This window comes from Otolemur garnettii, unplaced genomic scaffold, assembly GCF_000181295.1.
Source record: "Otolemur garnettii isolate 467f Iridium unplaced genomic scaffold, OtoGar3 scaffold00015, whole genome shotgun sequence".
In the NCBI taxonomy this organism is placed as follows: Eukaryota; Metazoa; Chordata; class Mammalia; order Primates; family Galagidae; genus Otolemur; species Otolemur garnettii.
In genome coordinates, this window is record NW_003852410.1 from 10,355,091 (window position 1) to 10,372,471 (window position 17,381).

At 38.0% G+C, this 17,381-nt stretch overlaps 1 protein-coding gene across 2 annotated transcripts in view; it reads right to left on the reverse strand.

Moving 5' to 3' along the window:
- The window catches only part of CNTN6 (contactin 6), a 311,477-nt gene that overhangs the window by 70,045 nt on the left and 224,051 nt on the right, over positions 1–17,381 (reverse strand). For both annotated transcript variants that reach the window (XM_023510687.1, XM_003785488.2), the window contains 4 exons: positions 15,865–16,049; positions 11,630–11,766; positions 9,589–9,718; positions 7,276–7,426 (listed from right to left, as the gene is read on the reverse strand). In XM_023510687.1, coding sequence (XP_023366455.1) covers positions 7,276–7,426; positions 9,589–9,718; positions 11,630–11,665 — 317 coding nt within the window. In that variant the 5' untranslated portion in view covers positions 11,666–11,766; positions 15,865–16,049. The remainder of the gene's footprint in view (positions 1–7,275; positions 7,427–9,588; positions 9,719–11,629; positions 11,767–15,864; positions 16,050–17,381) is intronic.

Sequence of the window (17,381 nt, forward strand, 5' to 3'; positions counted from 1 at the left end):
TAGGTGTATGTGGCTGGCACCTCAGCCGCCTGAGCCACAGGTGCCGAGCCAACAAACTAAATTCTATTCTGTTTCTTTACTGTCAGGCACTCCACCAAGGGCTTTGAAACAGGTCCTCCCCAGGGTACATTTTCACCTATGTAAAAAGAGAGATCCAGTGAGCTACTCAATAACGACCTCTTCTTTCTTGGTACAGGGAATTCCATGGTCCTTTCTCTCATCTTCTCACCTGTTTGCCCCCCTCATCTCCTCCTCACTCACCATGGCTTCTCCCTCTTCCCACCTTCCCTACCATCTTTCTACTTGTGCTTTTCCCTCAATGGAATGTGATGTGAAGAGGGAGGGCTCGGGGCATTGCAGAGCCGGGCAGGTAGATCCGTTCCAAATTTGGAGATTGAAGGCAAAAATATCAAATGAGCACCACTTATTCAATAATTGAATGAGACTCCAAGCCACCAAATAGGTTTACCTGGTCCCAGAAGGTGCTACATTTGCCAAGCGCCCAGGGCTACCCAGGGTTTAATGGTGGCATTACTGTGAGATAAATCACACAGCAACCATGATTAGATAAGGTCTATTTGCAAATATATATACTTGGGGTAAGTAGGTAAAGGTAATGGAATTGGTTCCAGAGAGTTCAGCTGTCCTCTTATTTCAAGCCTGAGGAATATGACATTCTGAGACCAATTGCCAACGGGTAGAATCTCTACAATTGAGTGAGTTTGATTCTCTGTGAATTTTGAAGTGCTTTTGTATCTAGCTCTTTCTGATAAATGACACAAATGTAATCATATGTTCCTCCAAAAAATACCTGAGTAAGGAAAAAAAAAAACGTACGTTAATATTTGGAGCTACGTAAAGTGCCTGGCATATAGGAGTTGCTTAACACGGTCACTGTCATTATTAATGACAATTTTTCTAACATGCAGCTGGATTTTATTTTATTTTATGTTTTAGGAATGAGGGAAAATGCAGTGGATTTTTTTTTTTTTTTGGAAAATGAGAAAAAATACCCTCAATTACTCATGAATTCAATTATTCTTTCAATAATAGGATCAATTCTTTCTTTTCTCCGGCTTTGTTTATATTTTTCAGAGCTTGGATGTCACCCTGACCAAACCTCAGGTAATTCTGGCATCGTATTTAATGCTGCCTGTCAGAAGACAGCACCGAGCTGTCTCTCCAGTGGGTTAACATTTCCTATTAAATTCAGGAGGTGATCCCTGAGGAGGGAGTCAGCAGTCACTGGGCATAAGGAGACAAATCTAGGACTTTGATTTCTGTCAGTTCACTGGCTAAGTAGATTCACAAGGAAAAAATAAAAAGAAGTGATTAATCAAACCTAGCAGATGTGGAATTGATTCCCTCAGTTGCCTCAGAATGCCTTATGGAGATAAACTTAATCTGCATTCATCTTGACTTTCCACGGTGAAGTTTGTGGGTGCCTGTGCCTGTTAGGGGAGCATTTAAAACTGGGACCTGCATGAGGGTTAGGATGACAGCAATGAAGGCATCCACTGGCAATGGCACGTGCGTACATCACCTGTCCTTCCACACAGGCTATGTCATCTGAGTCTCATACAAACTCGGAGGTGACACAGTATTATTTTCTCTGAAATGGACGGACTAAGACCATTGACGGTAAAGTACTTGCTAGAAGTTATCAGCTGACTAAGAAGCAGAAATGAAACTTGAACTTGGGTGTTTGACTTCAAATAAATTGAATAAGAAACAATATCATAAGAAAGGGCAAGGAAAATATTTTGTGTCCTATGATTAGCTGGCTGACCATTTTATCCCCAGCACCAAGTATCATAGTTGGACCATAATAGGTTTTCAATAAACTTTTACAGCATGAATGAAGGAATTAAAAACTGAGTGGACATAGTCAGTTTTATTAATTATTAACATTTTGAGTTTAACTACAAAATCTCCAAAGTCAGTTAAGCAAAGTAAACTTGAATTTTTATTAATTTAGCAATGCAGAAAATATTTATTGCATGTGTGCTGTGGTCCAGAGTTTTGCTGGGGGCTGGATCTTTACTGGTAAATTAAAGAGGGGCACTCACTGGCCTTATGGGGCTCACAGTCTAGCTGCCAGGACTGCCTGTAAACTCTGAATCCACCCGGTCAGATAATTTTTGCTGCTATGACAAGTCACAGCTCAGTCACTTGGTTACTGTAGCAAATCACTGGGAAATACACATGTATAAAGTTACAACCGTAAGATAGAACTTGGGGTTTCAACCTGCCAAGCTAAGGTTGTTTTCACTGATGCCTAATGTGTAATCTCAATGCAGGAAGTCATGGCATGGGTATAAAGTTTAATATTTCTCAAAGTTGTTTTCCTATTATTTTATCCTAAAATAAATGGGAAATAATAACCTCAAAGAAAAAAGAGTAGCATAGAAGTTTTACTCAAGGTCATCATCATTTACTATGTCATCAATGACGGGACCGAAACCAGAATCTCTGTTTGCTAATTCCCAGGGCTTTGCTCTGCGTAATATACAGCCTAGTTTCTCCTGCAGGAATATATCTTTTGCTTCTCTTCAATTTAAGTGCTATTTCTAAAGCATGGGCAGCTCCAAAAAGAATGAGACAGATGTTGCCTGACCATTCATTCCTAGCAGGAAACCAGACAGCCCTGGAACTCTGTAACACTATCTACCTATTTTCAGTTCAAGGAAAACTTTGCTACTCTGACAGCCTGCTATGAATATATAGACAGTTGCTGCGAAGGCAGAACTCTTACATCAGCCAGTGCTTCCATTATGGTACAGAGGCTAATAAGAAACGTGTTCACGTACCAAGAAACATGGTTGGATCTGAATTACCAACACATCAAATTAGGTTAAATTATGTGACAATAGCCCTTTGAAAAATGAATAGTTGAATATGTTCCCCATTATCCCTCCAGAGCAAAAGATTTGATTACAGAGATGGGAGACTTAGCATCACATTTAAGCTTCATCATTTAACTAGCAATGTGATGGGAGCCGTCTCAATTCATGTAAGACTGAAAGAAATTGGCAAAATATATATATTGCCACCACTTTTTATAAGTCGGCAATACAGTACGATTACCTTGAATAGGCTTCTTTAGAGCCCTCTCAACTCTCTCTAGATAGTTATGCTTTATCGGCAGCAAGAGTTAGTGACAATGAAATTTCAAAGCAGACAGTACCATATAGAAGTTTTATAACAGAGACTAAAAGTGTACATTTCCCACACAGGCATTTTCAAGGTCAAGAACTAAAAACCATTTCTATTTGGAGCCATTATAACAAATTGAAGTTTGTTTTCTATACCTGACTCTTTTCTTCTTCCCATATACATAACTGTGTCTGCTTTAATGGAGGTAAGCTAGGCGAGGAGTTACATATATTTTGCTACTTAAGAGATAAATAATCAGACTGGGGTAGCGTTAAAAATGGGGCTCAGTGTTCTGTGTTTGATTTTAGGATCTGAACCTATGCAATTTAGAAAATGGGCTCAGTCATTCTAGTGCCCCTTTGAAACATGATATTAGTGTTTCTACACATGCAATAAATCTCGCTTTTTGCAATTAAATCGAAAAATTAATTTCCCAGCCAACCTCAATGCCAATACTCTTCCCCTAGCTCTTAAAATATTTCATTTCCTTTTCTTTGGAAATCTGATGCCTATCCCTAAACACATGTACATACATGCGCATGCATAAATCCATACAGATAATCTTAACCAAACATTATTCACATCCTTAAAATATGAGACCTAGTCTGTGTCATTAACTACTATTTTAATATTGCTCTGTCCAAAGCTTTCTTCCAGCGTGGTGGCTATTGGTCAGCTAAAGGCAGTTACCTTGCTAGGATTTAGGATCTGCACTGGCAACACTGTTTTGAAAAGGAGAGTTGTCATCAAGGAAAAATAAAAACAATGGTCATATCATATAATAGTTATAGAAGAAATAACTAAGCTTGAGCGTGATAGGCTTGAAGAAACCCTTTAATGTTCTCCCCTCCTTGGTGCATCTTACAAGGCTCCATGTGAAATTTCCTAGGTGTAGAATATAAATGTCGTAACACAATCACTAAGAAGATGCCGTGAAGGCTACGTTAACCAGTTGGATGAAAATACTGCAAATTGTATATGAAACTAGCACATTGTACCCCATGATTGCATTACTGTACACAGCTATGATTTAATAATAAAAAAAAGAAAATGAAAGTGTTTCTAATCCATTTGACATATGGAGGCCCACAGCAGACACCTGGCTTGTCCAGTTATGCTCTCAGTGGGGCAGAATGGGGGCTGGACTCTCTTTCCTGCACGGCACACTACACCTACAGTCCGCAGGGACGCCGCCACTTGTGGCTTACTTATCTTTCTTGCTCCCTCTCATTTTTTCCCTTCCCTTCTTTCCTTTTTTTCCACTGATTGTTACCTTCCACCTCTTTGGAAGTGCCCAGGATAAGATTATTAAAAAGCCATTAGGCTACCGCAAACAGAAATCTAGATGCTGTATTTCCTAATAAGCAGCTTGAAGCCACGCACTTAATGAAACCAGCCGGGTCAGCAGGCAATGCAAGGAGGGCCAGCCTGGGAAGATGACGCAGGGACATGACGCGTACTGGGGCTGGCTGCGTGACCCTTCACCGTTACTGCTCGGGGTCATCTATACTGGGCAGAGATGTATGTCTGTAATTACCACCTTCTGCTAGGACTCAGGCTATTTTAACTATCCAGAATGCATGTTCAGGCGATAATTCGTTCGCTTATTTGTTTTCTTTTTGTTAAATCCCGTAATTAAATTCTAAAGCAAAGAGGAGACAGAATTACAAAAGAATTCCTCTGTTTCCTTTTTTCCTTCATTTTCACGTATTTATTGAAATCCTTCCTCTTCCTTTTCTTTCTCCTCTTTACAAACCCTGTCTTAGGGCTTTTTAAGGTTATAGAAGGTAAATGTAGTCATTCCTGCTCTTTGGGTTAGAACTTTAGTCACTTTATTAATACGACGGAGCTAAACGGACCCTCAGTACGAAGTGCCCTGTGTGATACTACAGGGTCTCTTCAGGTTTCTTAGTGCACAGCAGTGTATTCAAACCTTGATAGGATTTCAGGAATGAAAGAGGAATCATTTATAACGCTCCACATATGAATAAGTTGGCAGTAAATCTCCCAAGCAGTGTATGTGGGTCACTACAAAAGTTTTGAGACAGACTGTGTTATGGGCCATTATTTCGCTTCCAGGAAACACAGATACCAGCGTCCTTTCTGAGTCACCTGTGCAAGCTTCACCTTGCTCAGCTTATCTCTGTTTCTGGGAAGGCTTCATGTGTTTCCATCCAGGAAGATTTTATGTTTCTTGATTTTTGTGTATCTCACAACTTTCATAATGACCCAGGTACAGGAAGGGGCCCACCTTAGGCCAGGATACCAGGTTCTTTTCTCCTTTTATTAAACCTTAGTTTTGAAGCATCTGTTTTTACATCTTGAGGCATTTCCCCAAGAATAGGCTTTCTCCATGGCTGGAAATGCCCTACACGGTCATCCTTTCTAATGCTGTCATTCATCTCATAGATTTTTTTTCTTTTTTGAGACAGAGTCTCATTCAGTCACCCTGGGTTGAGTGCCGTGGCATCATACATAGCTCAGAGCAACCTCAAACTCTTGAACTAGAGCAATCCTACTGCCTCAGCCTCCTGAATAGCTGGGACTACAGGAGCCCACCACACTGCCCAACTAGTAGGAAAAAGCACTTTAGTACTGACAAAGTCTTGCCATGCTCAAGCTGATCTCAAATCCTGAGTTCAAACAATCCACCCTCCTGGGCCTCCCAGAGCGATAAGATTTCAGGTGTGAGCCGTCGTGCCCAGACATCACATAGATATTTACTGAATTTTGATTCCCTGCCAAGGCACAGGGCATACAATGAAAAATATAAAAGAATTTCTGTCCTGGGGAAAGCTTCAATCTGAGATATAAAGAAATTTGGACACAGGAGGGAATGTAGAAAGAAATAATGCCTGAAGGGGGCGCTCTGCGGCACTGCTCATCACGTGCAGGAGGAGCTTCAGGGCAGCCGCTGTAACTAGGGTGGAGCTCCCCACAGTCTACAGGGATTGCTGCTTTTGGTTGGTTTGTTTAACTCCTTATTCTCTTTCCTCAGCTGCAAGTGAAACCTTAAGCTAGAGATGACCAAATGGCGTTCCCTGCAGCCAGCCTATGGATATATATTTTTTTCTGGCTTGGAAAATTCATAGCAAAGCAGATTTCTAGATTTCCCTGAAAATGTTGGGAGTTCTGTGAAGCTGGGTCTACCCTCCCACAGAATGACAGTTGACAGAATTTGGTGGTACAGTTGCCCCTTCCCGGTGCAGAATTCACTCTCCAGTTTTCCACAGTCATTTCTTCCAAGACTGAGAGTTGCCAATTTTCATCCTACCCTAGCTGTCCTTTCTGTCACCTGGCCTTCCCCCCACCCCCCCGCCCCTGCAGGATATACACAGGAATTCATGACACACATGGAGCTGAGGAGGGGCACCCTGAACCACAGGGACGATTTTCACATCTTTAGCAGGCTGGCTCATTCGCAGTAGGATTTAATTGCATATCTGATCACACCGTAACGCAGGTGAATTATTGAAAGAGAACCACGTCTGCGGTCTAGCCACCCCTTTTATGTACAAGCGTTGTCTATGGTGTAATGCAGTTAAATGCATTATTAGTAGAGAAAAACACCTGTTTTGTTCTGTCAAACTCTCCTAGAAAACCTGCCGGTGCTGATCTAGGGTTTCTCAACTGTACCCATTACGGAAGGAAAGTTCTTCCTCTACAGGAATTCGCTATAGTTTTTCATGCAGTGAATTCATTATGTCATGGGGTGAACACCTGTGTGACTATTTAAAAACCACAACATCAGGTGTGTGAGAATGTGCGTCTCTCTCCTTTGTGGAATGTTCTTGGCGCTGGTTCTCAGCAGGCCAGGTTGGGAGAAAGCCTTCAAACTGAATATAGAAAAAGGCCTTAAAGGATTATTTAAAAATATATATCTATTATAAGTGCATGCACTGAAAATAGTCTAGCCAATTTATACAAATGGGACTTTGCTTTATAAGATCCCCTTGTTTTTACTATCATGTAAAATATGTCAGCATCTTTGGGAATTCTGTTATATGTTTATTGTAGAGCAGAGAATTTTGAAAGACCTAGTAACCCCCCCAGATTTGGAAGATGTTATATTACAAAACGTTTTAAAATATTTTTTATTAAGGATAAAGATTAGTTTACCTTCTAGATTGTCTCAGGTTCTCTGCTCCTCTTTTCCAGGAGATGGCTGCCCTGGGGAAGGCATTTGGTTTGCATTCAATAACAATATTCCCACCAACTTGAACAACGGAATTTTTTTTAATGGGAGTTTTGGAGAAATCGGGAGCTGAGGCTAAAAACAAAATCAAAAACAAGGTTGTTAAATTATTCAGTTATCTTGAGAATAAGTGACCCAAGAGGTAACTAGGTACACTGGACAGAACCAACTACTTAACAGCTAGAAATCTTTTTCAAACTACTATGCTCAGGGTGTGTTAGGACGAGATACTAATGTAACAAACATTTCAGAGACTCTGTTTCCATTTGTACAATGAAGACAACAATAGATAGGGCCTTAAGTTAGTGTTGGGATTAAATGAGGCAACAGTTGTAAAGTACTGTCCCATCGTGCCTGACATAAGGTATAAGCTACTTAAATAATAAACTGTAATTTATTTTGTTGTGTTGGTTATCAATTTTTTTTTTAATTTTTCTGCTGGTGGTGGTCATTACAATAACAAAAGTATTTTGGTAGGAAGAATGCTAGCTAGGAAAAGTCACATTTCCAATAGCATTTATAATTAAGGGGGGGTGAAGATGGTTTCATTAACTAGAAGTCTGTCACACGAACATACAGACATCAAGGGAAGGCGTGAAATTAAGTCCCTATAGTGGAAAATGCTAAGATTAAAACAGTTTAAGAAATTTCAACCTTACTAGGAAAATCTTGAAATCTACTGCAGCTAAAATAAATGTCCTAGATTTGAGTATATATGCATAGGTGTAAATAGTTATAGAATACCACTGAGATAAGTCAGGAGTATTATATGACGATGTCAGGTTTCCTCAGGCAAGCTAAGTCTGTCTTCTATAGGAGCAGACAAGCTGAGTAGAAATTAAAAAAAAAACAGTTTGTGTCCGTTGCAGCTTTGTCCCCACTAAATAAATGTTGCACAGATACCAGTTCATGAAGATGAGAAATTTGTAGACTGCCTGGGAGGCATCTCAGTCTTTCACGTCGTGGGTGCTGGAACCCAGGTGTCCAATCTCCATTCCTAAAGTTCAAAGGAACTGAGGTTTTTCAGGTGTGCCGTCCTGGCTTGCTTCTGAGCTTCTCCGGTTTTGCTCCTCTGCGGCTCACCTGATCTGTGCATGTTTTTCCCTGTGATCTCAGGTTAAAGAGAATCTCCTCAATTTAGGGGATGTTATCTTGCCATGTGTTGTGGTTGTGGTGGCAACTACTCAATTCTTAGCCATAAACAAATCACATTTTGGATCTGTTTTTTTTTTTTTTTCTCCTTGAAACTCTAGGTTCAATGAAGGTAAAAATCACTTTAGTCTTAATAGGGTTTAGATATAGTAAATGTTCAAAACAACAGTGGTAATTGAATGAATTAATGAACAAAAATGTTCATCACCCATCAGCTCACAAAACTTTGTGTTTTGTTATTTGATTCTTCTTCTCTTGTACCTTCTCTGTTCTGCCCACCTCTGGGAAAGCCACGGGCTGAAAGCCTCCCAGGAATCAGTTATTGTGGAAGACACCACTGGTCGGATTTCCCAGGTTATTCTTCTTAAACTGCTTTAATCTTGGCATGCTCCACTGTAGGGGATTATTTTCACCCCTTCCTTTGATGTCTGTGTGTTCATGGGACAGGTTTCTAGTTAATGACATAAAAGGAGTTTGCTGTGGAAGATCAGGGAAATGTTGCTTTTCTAGTGAAGGGACAGGTGTGATCAGGCCTGGAACTTGGAGCTGAATCTTGCTCCTACTAACAATTGTGCCTTCTTCTGCCTTGATTTCTCTAGTCCCAGCAGCCATCTTGAAATTGTGTCTTTACAAATACGAGGCGGAGGTAATAAAGATCAACGTTGTCAAGCTACAGTGCCGCAGCTGGCAGCCAGCACTCCTCTTGTTCAGAGAGAAAATAACTCACTGTCTGGTTGGTTGCTGTAAATTGGGATTTTTCTTTCTTACTTATTAATTTGCAGCTGAAAATATTCCTAACTGATACTCTTTGAGTTATACCCCAAACCTCATGCTATCATCAATGTTGGAGAAGGCTGTTCTGCTTTGGACCCACCCAGTGACCGGCTCTTCCTCAAGCCCTAACCCATGGCCCAAGCAGAATAATAATTACCACCTTGAATTTTGCAAAAAGCTCATTTAAAAATTTCCCATCATTTCAAGGGAAAGCAATTAAGAATTTACAGAAAGATTCGGTTCCGATTATGTGTAATTATAGCTTGCCAAAATGTCATTTTTAATTTTTTGGTTGTAAGTGAATGACTTACCTAAAACTCTCAATTCCGCATTTGCATAAATTATCTGATATTTGTTTTCTGCAGCACATTGGTAGACACCAGAATCCGACACATTCAGCATTGTTATGATAAGTGTCCCATTTTCTATCTGAATCCTCTCCTAATAAAGGAAAAGGCTAGTATGTTAACGTAGCTTTTGCTTAACCAGAATATGTTATTATGCAACATTTATGCATATAAGATCTGATAATTTGATATATTTATATACTGCAAAATCCAGAGCAGTGTTCTGAAATTTAAACAAATGAAAATATGCTTACTGTAAGTTTAGTCATTAGTATATTTTGTTATACCATTTATTTGAAAATTAGTATTCTCTGCTGATATGAAGGCTGTGTTGACCAGTTTGATGGAAGTAGTTCACATTGCATGTGAAAACCCCACACTGTACCCCAGAAGTGCATTAATGTACATAGTTACCATTCAATAAAAAAAAAAAAAAAAGAAAGAAAATTAGTATTCTCTGCATGGAATGTATGTTAACTTTCTGTTATGTGGTATATAGACAGTAATTTGGAACAGGTCACTATTCTAATTTATTCCAGAAAACATGATTGGCAATAGTGTTAGATATGAATAACATGATTAAACTATTGTCTTTTTTTTTCTTTTGAGACAGAATCTCGCTCTGTTACTCTGTATAGAGTGTCCTGGTGTCATTGTTGCTCTCAGCAACCTCAAACTCTTGGGCTCAAGAGATCCTCTTTCCTCAGCCTCCTAAGTAACTGGGACTATAGGCTATGCCACCACAAAGGCTAGTTTGTCTATTTTTAGTAGAGACAGGGGGTCTCACTCTTGCATAGGCTGATCTCAAACTCCTGAGCTCAAGCAATCCACCAGTGTCAGCCTCCCAGAGTGCTAGGAGATTTTTATCTTTGTCTTGTCTTCAGGCATGAGCCACCATTCCCAGCTGTGAGTTGGTAATTTTCTAACTGAGTCTGAAGTTGGAGGAGCTGAATCTTGCTCCTACTAACAATTGTGCCTAGCCCGCCAAAATCTGCTACAGAGTTGCATTTGGGATATAGAAATACAATTTTGAATTCATATAATGAAATAGTTAATAATAAAAAGTTAACTTAAAACTAAATATTTCCAGCAACCTATTACCATCCTCTAAGGAAAACAAAAGTAGCCGGGAGGAAACAGAATGTTATTTGCAAAAGGTATGTGGGAGGAAAATTCCACTGAAGTTGAAATAGTAAGAGCAACCTTACATGCAGCTTCCAAACTACGTACTTTTTGGCATCTCTGTCTATGCCTACATGTGCAAAGTAAAATGAAGAAATAACACAGTTATGTGGATAATTTAATAGGGAAAAATCTCAGCTCTCTCTCATTTTCTGGATATTGTTGAAAAAAGTATACTTTAGATGGAAAGAGAGGGGTAACTGCTTTAGTTCTCCACTTTCCTACAGGTTTAGGGACAGTCATCACTTCAATAAAAGCAAGATACCAAGTAGTGAATAAGAACTTGGGTGCTGGTATCAGGAACAAAGATTACAATACTAATTCTATCGTGTACTAGCTGGGGTGTGACGATTTTAAGCAGGAGGTATAAGCGCTTTAAAACTCCTTTTCTTTATTTCCATAAAGGAACACTAATTGTATCTCTCTCATAAGTTTCTCATCACGGTACAATAAGACAATACATGGAAAATACTTAACACAGACATCCCTCCTAGCAGAGTTCATGAACACCCGTGATGATGATTACTGTGATGATAATATTTGAATGTGGATCTACCACTGACTGTGGTCTTGTGAAGGTTTTTGTCTCATCTCGTTTGAAAGACAAGTTTTTGTCTTTTGCTCATTTGGAAGACAGGGATAATAGTAGTAGGTACTTTGCAAGTTTACAGGACTAAATAAATCAAGGGATACTTCTTGTCCTAGAACACTCTTAACAACTCATGAGTAATCCTTTAGTTATAACTGTTAGTTGTTATTTTCATTAGTAACAAAATTTATCAAGCAGCACAGGTGAATTTTTAATATCAACACGGTTGCTTACCTCTGGGTTGAGGCGTTCCCCGTTTTTAAACCACATGTACCAAGGGTTTGGCTTCCCACTGGCTTTGCATTCCCACAGCAAACTGTCGTAGATAGAGAGGTATGTGTTTTGGATTTTCTGTTCCCATTCTGGAGGAGCTATTTCAAAAGAAGGGGAGGACAACTGTTTGCAAGGCAAATATCTAAGACATTTTGTTATATTCCAAAGGCTGCAGAAATTGAAGGGCAGGGCTAACCACGTCCAGTTGGATTGAATGCACATGATTTGCACAAGGTAAAGCGCAGGAGCTTCCGTGTGGGGGGACAGAGATTCCGTTGCAAACATCATTGGGCATTTGGCTCAAGTTAAATGTTTATCATCTGTCATTTTGCTGCACCTGTATAACAACTTGGGAGTTGTGAAAAAAGGTCAAACTACAGGACAGGGCCAAAGAATAATTCTGTCCTGAATATTAGCATATGTGTCAAATTAGAAAATTTGTACTAAATCTGAACCGGTATACTAACTGTGAAAGTCCACTGATTATATTTGTTCTAAATAAACTAAAATTAAGTTTTCCTATGTCAGACACAATTGCAACTCAATAGCTTAGAGTGTATACCAAATATGAGCCTCCTAATGTATCAGCAGGATGATAATCCAGTATGTTGTTTCCTAGATAAAATCTCGAAAGAGAAAGAGAACTTTTGGAGTTGTATGCAGATTAAATACCTAACTTAACCCTGAGCGTGAGTTTTCCAAAACCTCACCATTCTAATCTGAGAAATTTCCATATAGTTCTGAGGCCAAAAAGCAACTATTATCATTATCATCATTCATGAAAATAGATGGGTTGTGAATTCAATGTTCTAAAATTCATATTTATTTCATTAATACATATGGAACTTTCTGAATGTGCCTATTAATCCCTCTCCTTCATTTACTTCTGTGCTTGGATGTATATGACTATATGAATCTTCCTTTGAAATCTCAGGGTGTTAGGACCTACATGTTTCACGTGTGTAATTAAACTTAATTCTCTCTATAATTCTTTGTAATAATGGATTTTTACAGAGGTATTAGGTAACCCGATCAAGATGACATGGCTGGAAAAAATACAGAAGCCAAAATTTGAGCCATGAAAACAGAGTATAAATAAAAGGCTTTTGCTCCAGACATTTATTTGAGAACACTAGCCTGAGGGGAACATATCTAGAAAAGAGTCAACAAGGAAAGAAAGAAAGTCTAAGCAAGGATGACTTATTGAAGTGGCCACTAATATGGGCCATTTTACTCCATTCCACCTGAATTTCTAAGGAGTCTCCCTGAGCTGTCTACCCAGGGAAAGGTAGGAGAAGCATTTATGCCTTGGTTCCTGTCCACAGTCACCTAAGGGAAGATAGGTGTAAGTTACAAGTGGATCCATAGTGTACATGCTTAAGTGCTGAGTAGGCCCTGAGGGGCCAAAGAAAACCTGGAACGAGAAATGAGATGTACTTGGTGCAACACCTGAGACAATTTTCCAGGTTACACCTATAAAACAGAGTGTTAACCTGGCCACTGGAGCACTGGGTGACTAAGAAGTAGGCTTAGAGGATTTGAAATGGTGTATACTATGAAACCTAAGGACCTCTTACTTCTAGGATTTTTTTCCACTGTAACACCTATCCTCCCAAGAGAGAAGGCTCTCGAGGGAGGCCGTAATTGAGTAGAAGGAACCATGATGTCCCTGCGTGGTGAGAACTCAGCCTAGGGTTACCTCCTGTGGAAATCAGGACATCATCCAGGAAGAGCAGGATGTGCCTGGAGTCTCGAGGGGCAAATCAAGGCAAGACTTGGAAGAACTGGTTGTATTGATTAAACAGAATGTTTTTAGTTATTAATAAAATTGCATACTTTATAGATAATTATTTAGAAATTGTCCTAATATGTTTGACCTAGGAGAAGAAATGCATGTCCACATGGAATTTAAAATAGCTTACAAAGGTTTAAGATATATTGGATTTTTGCTTAATGTAAAAATAATATTTATTTATTTAATGCACATGGTCTCGTATGCATAGGATTTCTGAAGAGCGAAGTTTTAAATCTTCAACTATATAGGAAATACATGGAAGAAAAAGCTTAGGATTTTGGGTCTAACCAACAGGCTGAATTTCAGACCTTTCCCCCTATTGCCTGGTTTTGAAAAGCCCTTTGACTCTTCTGAACATTTTTCCTTTGCTGTAATAATAATAAGAGTTCAGAGGTTTCTACGGGAGGTTACAAAGATACAATATAGATGGGCATATTGTATCCATTGATGGATAATATTACTATTACCTGGATCTAAATTATTACTTCAATGTAACAATATAATTAAAACCGAGAGACTCTTTTTTAAAAAATTTTTTAGGTATTATTCAATTCTGAGGTAATTGAGTCAATTCTCTGTTCTTTTGAGTACACTTCAGCAAGTGAATTAATATTTGACTAAGAAGCATAATGATTACCTTATTGACCAGTTATTTATTATTCCCCTACAAGGGCCATTTTGGACTCAGTAAATGGCTAATTTGGTTGTGCTGAGATGTGGTACAAGTGGACATGGAAACCATGGTGGAAAGCTGTGGGAGAGCAGGCGTCAGTTTTAGAAGATCCTTCCAAGCTCTTCTGTGGAATGTGCCCATCATTATGTGAGAAATCTTGCTAAAATAATCTAAGATTTCTTGTCTATAAAATAACTTAAAATTGGGTGGTGCCTATGGCTCAAAGGAGTAGGGCACCGGCCCCATATGCCAGTGGTGGCGGGTTCAAACCCAGTCCTGGACAAAATAAACAAATAAATAAAAATAACTTAAAGTTATTTATCCCTCATAAAAATATTGTAAGAATCATTTGAATTAATACTTGTACAATTTCTATGTAATAGTTGCTGTATCAATGTACAGGAAAGTACCTCAATATTGATTTCTCTTTTATAGATACTTTTGTACTCTGGTTCACCTCTTGATAATATCTTTGTCTCCTTTTGAATGGAAAAATGAAAAATATTTATTAAATATTTTTAATATTTAATATCTTGGGTGTACTAAAATTTCCAGTTGCATCCTTATTATTTCATTTGCAAAGGATTCTAAATTCCTAAAAGACTATCCTTTTAAAAGTAGGTACTATTGAAAAGAATATATATATCTGTATATATATACATAAACACACAAATATATGTATATATATTTTTTGCTAACATTGCTGAAACTGTAGGGGAATAATCAGTAGGAAATCATATCTATATATAAAATAGTAGTTTTCATTTCAGGTTAACATTGGAAATCTAAGGAAACGGAAAATAATATAGCCAAGGCACAATATATTCTCCCCGCGGGACACTCAATCAGCATTCCTAGGAACTAATTATAGTAGTACCATAAATGTTTTTAGTTATCAAAAAAAGCTTCTCCAACTATTTTATCATTAATTCTAAACATGTGTCAAAAATAGGTATTCTTGGCCATGTATAAATACAGTTTTAAAAAGTTTTCTAATGCAGGTATATTGAATTTACCAAAGAAGTTCAGAATATTTTGAAATCACTCAATATTCTGATAATTCCAAGATATGTCTTATGGTTTATTGGATATTAAAAAAGAAAATTTCAAGCATGTGGGTATTTCAGCCTGGATGTGAGAAGACATAAAGACAACCTTCAGGTAATATATGTATGCATCATCTCTCTTAAGTTTATGGGAGACTCTGGTGACTGAAACAAATATATAATTTTTAATGAAGCAGTGACCTTATTTTTCTATTACCTATTTTCTATTACATATGAATAGATAAAATCTGAGAAAGAGACACAAGTACTATCAACTACCATTCAGTGTTCTTTTCCCCGGTTACTTTTCTCCTTCATTTTTAAATTCTAGTTAGAATTTTAATTAAGATTGCCATAGGTTGCTGCTGAATGTTTTATGGGGAATACGTTGGAGTTCGTGCTACCTTGTATTATAAACTTTTATGGCGTGCACATGACACTGCTGATACTTTCAAGGCAATTAGAGTAAGCGATAGGATGCATAGACCATGCTGAAGCTAAGGTCATAATTTTAAAATGGTCTTCCCATTGGCTAATCATTGCATGAGGCATCCTAACCTGGACATAATTCTTCCTTATTGCTCCTTTGACACTTTTCCATAACATGCTAATGACTTGCACCGTTTGCCGTAAAAGATATTACCAAATATTTCATAAACTTTTTGAAATTTGATTAGCTCACCATAAAAAATGAGTTGACCCTTTGCAAGGTTTCTTCCTCGAAGGTTGCCTGCAATGCACTCATAAAAGCCTTCATCTTCTTGTTGAAAGTTTGGGATTTCAAGGATAGCTTGGGATTTGCTGTACTTGACTTTCCCTGGCAATGGGCTTCCATCCAACCTCCTCCAACTAATATCAGGGACTGGACTAAACAGTTATACCTCATTAGAATAGAAGACAGTTTAGTCTTTATGACAGCAGAACACAACAAGAACATCCTTAAAAATAACTCTCAAGAAACGCAATTCAATCAATTACATTGTGGTTAGTTTCCAGATCTCATGCAGTCATTCACCATTCATTCATCCAGTCATTTATTTAACACTTTGTTAAGTTGTGCAAGTCACTGTTCTATGTTCAGGAAATATATTGCTGAATAAAACAGACATGTCCTCGGTCCTCATGTTGCTTATAGACTAGTGGAAAGATATCCCAGAAACAAAAAAACAAATAAATTTGCAAATTGTAATAACTAAAACAAAAGAAATGGAGTGCATAGATAGTATAAGATTGTATCGATTTAAATACTGTGATCAAGGAAATTCTTTGTGAGAATGTGATATTTAAAACTAGATAGGCTCTACATTTATTTATAGATTCTAAGGCAAAATGTAGATTCCTCTAGAGATAAATTGATACTAATAGGTAATTGAAAACATTTGATGGTGAGCTAATTATCAAGAGGCATCAGTACTATGAATCAGACACATATGGACTAGTGATAGAGTCTTCTGTTATCCTCAAAAGAACGTATGCTTTTATACATAATTTTGAAAACAATGATAAAGATGGATTTATGGTGCACTCTGTCCCTAGTTAGAAGGAACTTGCAAATAGAGTTCTTTTATGTATTGGAATATAGTCTAGTATTTAATGTCTAGGGATTTTAATCTAATATGGATATCTTTTAAAAGAACAACAATAAATTATATAATGTTTGAAACTAAGCATTTATTCAATAAAGGATAAATTTAGAAATGAATGACATAGAAGGCATCATTGTAAGTAACAGTTATAACGTAAAATGCAGGGTATAAGCAAATTCTAGCAGGAAAGTGTTCACTAAAACACTGAGTGTTCACTCATTTGTAAAGGGAATCTCCAGGCTGTTGACATCAACATCTCTCCTCTCCTCCTCTCAAGTCATTCTTTGTTCTCTTATGGATTTGAAGGCAATTTTAATATTTCTATTCTAATTATATTTCAAATTAATAATGATAGAAGTAGTAAGTCATTTTGTAAAGTCAATCTGTAAACCTTGTAGAAGATAGGAGCTTTCATCCAGTCAGCAAAGGTGATAGGGGAGAATTGTCCAATCACATGCAAAGTGGTTGACAAATAAAGATCTGGAGTCTGTGCAGTGACCAACTGCGGGAAATTGGTGGTGACTCAGTAGGGGTTCCAAATAAAGCAAGAGAGCGGATGAAGCCCCAGGAATTTTTATTAGCAAAAAAATGACAATTCTCCTGGGCACATCAG